Raw genomic sequence first — 4,099 nt, forward strand, 5'->3', positions numbered from 1 at the left:
TCTACGTTTGGAAATGAATACCTCTTTCACCCTAGCCCATCTCTGAAAAATCTTCAACATGTCATACTCACCATGGGTACTTGGAAAATTTGAGAAGAAAAAAGTCGAGCTTTCGTTTGAGAACGTTTTGTTTGTCTCTACGATCTGCTTCCCCCGCTGGTCCTCCCTCCATCCACCTTGGCATTGTCGCCATACACCAGAGTATCGTCGTTCGCGGCTGTCCCTCATTCTCACCTATTTATAGTGAGAAAAGTTAATGAGTATTGAGATGGTGAATTGGCCATGCACTCTTGGTAGCTGCAACTATTTTCCCCCGAAGCTGCAAGAACATCAATGAAACTGTTATCAATAATAAAAACTAATTTAGATATTAATAATTTTTTTAATCCTTAAACTAATATTTAATATAGTTAATATAAAAATTATTATTTTTTAAATTATTTTTTATTTAATAATTTTCTAGTGAAAGTTGTAATTGGAATTTGAAGAAGAAGGGAGAGATTTTGGAACTTAGCATGGGAAATCTCTATTGAGGGACAAGTTTCATCTGAAGATTGGTTAGAACATGAACAGGGGATAACTTTTTTCATAGAACTGAAAAGAATCATAAGTTCAGGAACCTTATAATTATCCGTTTAAAGATTAAAAGATTAAAGTTGACAACAAGTTAAAAATAAAAATTCGTACATGTTAAATGAGAATTTTTTTTATAAATTAGTTAATATTTCAGTTATTTTTAACGTATGAAGATTATTTTTTTCTTTTTCATTTTAATACTATTGTATATATGTGATATACACTTTATCCAAATTTTTAAATTTAACGTTATTTCCAACAAATATATATGAGACATTTAATTCAATAAAAAATATGTATTTAATTTTCAGTTAATTAGATACAATGTAAGTATTGTGTGACTCATTAAGTTAATGAAAAATCTTAATCTTTTTTTTTTCTCTTCCCCTTCTTTTTGTTTTAATTTTTTTACTCTATAAGTCATTTATTTCATATTTTGATCGCATCTCACATTAGTTAAGGAGTCCGACATTCTTAATTGAACAAATTCTCAAACAAAATATTGTGAATTGTGTTATGAATAATTTGGAGTGTTAATTTTGGATAAAGTTTGGAATTAAGTATGTTAGGTTATTTAAGTCCTGATTTTCCCTCAAACCCATCTAGAGAATTTACTCCTGGGAAGGGACTTCGTCAAGGTGATCCGTTAGCACCGTTTCTTTTTCTGATAGTTGCGGAAGGGTTGGCTGGGGTTTCCAGGATGGCAGAAGAGAAGAGTTTGATTGACAGTCTGGAGGTTGGAAGGGATAAAGTGAAGGTAAATATGTTACAATACGCTGACAACACTTTATTCTTTTGTAAAGCTAATATAAAAAGTGTCTTCAATATGAAGGCGATCTTACTCTGCTTTGAGCTTGCTTCTGGGCTTAAGGTCAATTTTGTGAAGGGTACTATCGGTGGGTTGGGGTTGGATCAGAGCTTGCTTAAGAGTTTTGCGGCTATTCTAAATTGTAAAGTGATGGTAACTCCTTTCGTTTATTTAGGGTTGCCGATAGGAGGGTGTCACAAACGGGGTGCGTTTTGGAGCAGGGTGATAGAGAGAGTTCAGGGTAAATTGTCAAGATGGAGAGGCAGGTGTTTGTCGTTGGTTGGGAGGATTTGCTTGTTAAAATCAGTTCTCTCCTCAATCCCGTTATTTTTTATGTCATTGTTTAAGTTACCTTCTATGGTGGCAGAGAAGTTAGTGCGAATACAAAGGAATTTCCTTTGGGGATGGGGTTTAGATGGTAGGAAGATCGCTTGGGCCTCTTGAAAAAAGGTTTGTGAGCCTCGTGACTATGGGGGTCTAGGTATTATTGACCTAAGGTTGTTTAATTTGGCTCTTTTAGGTAAGTGGATCTGGAGGTTGGGTACGGATAAGGGTGGTCTGTGGAAAGAGATCCTCGTTTCTAAGTATGGTGGGTGGAGAAGCTTGAGAGAATAAGGTAAAGTTGGTAGGGACTCTCTTTGGTGGAAAGATTTGAAGGAGGTGTGGGCTTCAGAGGGTTGGGGAAGAAGTTTTGAAGATGGGTTTGAGTGGGAAGTTGGTGAAGGGAGGGCTATCCTTTTTTGGGAGGACAGTTGGTTGAGTTGTGGAGCGTTGAAGAGTGTTTTCCCGATAATTTTCTCTCTTAGTGTGACAAAAGTTGCAAAGGTGGCTGAACTAGGGAATTGGATTGATGGTGTTTGGGTGTGGCACTTTGAATGGTGTAGACCCTTTTTTGAATGGGAGAAACCTCTGGTGGAGCAGTTATTTCAGTTACTACAAGGGGTGAAGTTGGAATCGGGGAAGGCAGATTGCTGGATTTGGAAGGCAGGGGGTTTCATACTTTTACGGTTAACTCAGCCTATATTCAGGTTAGGAAGGATAAAGTTGGGGAGGTTTCTCCAATTTACAGTAAGTTGTGGAGGTGCAAAGCTTTGCCTTCCGCTTTGGTCACTGCTTGGAGGGTGATGGAGAATAAGATTGCTACTAGGGTAAATTTGGAAAGGCGAGGGGTGGTGGTAGAGAATCTGGTGTGTGGTTTGTGTGGGAAGGTGGAAGAGTCGTCCAGTCATCTATTTTCCGTCTGCGAGTTTACCTGGCGGGTGTGGTGTCTTTGTTTTGAGTGGCTTGGAGTGTCGTTTGTTATCCACAAGGACCCTTTGGTAAACTTCCAACAATTCAGGTTGTGTTCGGCTTCTGATGTGGTTAATGACGTTTGGGGGGCGATTTGGGTTGGTGTTGTGAGTAGAATTTGGAGACATAGGAACTCGGTGACCTTCGACAGGGGCGTGGTAGATGCGCTCGAGGTATTTGCACTGGTACAGGTAAATGTTTGGTCTTGGATTTTTGCAAAGTCCTGTTGTAATTCCTTTACGTACCCCAACTGGGTTTTGAACCCAGTGGATTGTATGAGGCTGGTTGTTTAATGCTTTCTTGAGTTGGTTTGGTTGTTCCTTTTTTAAGTTGGAAGGTGTTCCTTGGTTGGAGGTTGGTAAGGCGTTAGCTCTTTATGTATAAGGGTTGGACCAATATTTATCAAGGTCTTAATTACTAATATTTTAGATTCTAAATTAGTTTCTAAAAAACTAATAAAAACTAATTTAGAATATAAAGTAGTTAGTAACTAAAATTTTGGTTGCTAATAGTTAAATACTAATTTATAAACTACTTTATAAATTTTTTATAATAATAAAAACTATTTTAAATACTAATAACTTTTTTAATTTATGAAATTTTTAACTTAATTAATATAAAAACTAATTTTATTAATTATATTTTGATCACTAAAATTAATTTATATTTAATGATTTTTATGTAGTGAAATGATTTTATCCATGCGATCCATTTACTACTTAGTATACTCATCATATAATACATAAATTCTAAATTTAATCAGTAATAGACTTTTTTTTATAATTCACCTCAACTATTACTCTATTTTTTTTCTACAATATCCATAATCGTCTTCTCTTGATGAATGTTGATTGAGAGGTATTTATGCTAGTACTTTGGATATAATCTTATAAAAGGACTCCAATTAATCAAACTTATAGAAGGTACCAACCAAAAATATAGTTCTATACTATTCCAGCTTTATAGGTTTATATTGTTCCCCTTCTGATATTTATAATATTTCAAGTTTAGAAGTTGAATTTGATATTTGGCAACCTTATGTACGTTAATAATCAATGATTTTAACAAGTTCTCAAAAAATTAAATAGCACATTAATAACTAATAAATAAAATAAATGACTATTTATTAGGATAAATAATTTCCATTGAAACTCATCTAAATTTCAATAAATGATATTAATGCATTTGTCTCATCCAGCTTTAAATTATATTAACCATTTCTAAATAAAATTATTCAAAACTTAAAACCTTTTGTTGCAATGTGCATTAAAGTGACCCACTTTCATTACATCACACCATTTTCTTTGATTTGGTTACACTGAATCAACTCTTAAGAGAAAGCACCACATTATAAATCCTCCCACAAACACAGTTTCACACTCCATAACAACACCACCTACACCTACCATCACCCATTAGCCTCCG

General features: G+C 34.8%; 2 protein-coding genes across 2 annotated transcripts; both read left to right on the plus strand.

Moving 5' to 3' along the window:
* The first annotated feature begins 1,138 nt into the window (after window positions 1-1,138).
* Window positions 1,139-1,991, plus strand: LOC150027241 (uncharacterized). Its single transcript, XM_090303887.1, has 3 exons — window positions 1,139-1,333; window positions 1,409-1,537; window positions 1,905-1,991. The coding sequence occupies exons 1-3, from the start codon at window positions 1,139-1,141 to the stop codon at window positions 1,989-1,991; spliced, it is 411 nt and encodes a 136-aa protein (XP_090160013.1).
* Window positions 1,992-2,280: 289 nt separating this feature from the next.
* LOC150027242 (uncharacterized) lies at window positions 2,281-2,967 on the plus strand. The gene has a single exon (XM_090303888.1). It carries the CDS (start codon window positions 2,281-2,283, stop codon window positions 2,965-2,967), a length of 687 nt encoding a protein of 228 aa, XP_090160014.1.
* Window positions 2,968-4,099: the final 1,132 nt, after the last annotated feature.

This window comes from Phaseolus vulgaris, chromosome 6 (genome assembly GCF_051622355.1).
Source record: "Phaseolus vulgaris cultivar YP4 chromosome 6, ASM5162235v1, whole genome shotgun sequence".
Classification (NCBI taxonomy): Eukaryota; Viridiplantae; Streptophyta; class Magnoliopsida; order Fabales; family Fabaceae; genus Phaseolus; species Phaseolus vulgaris.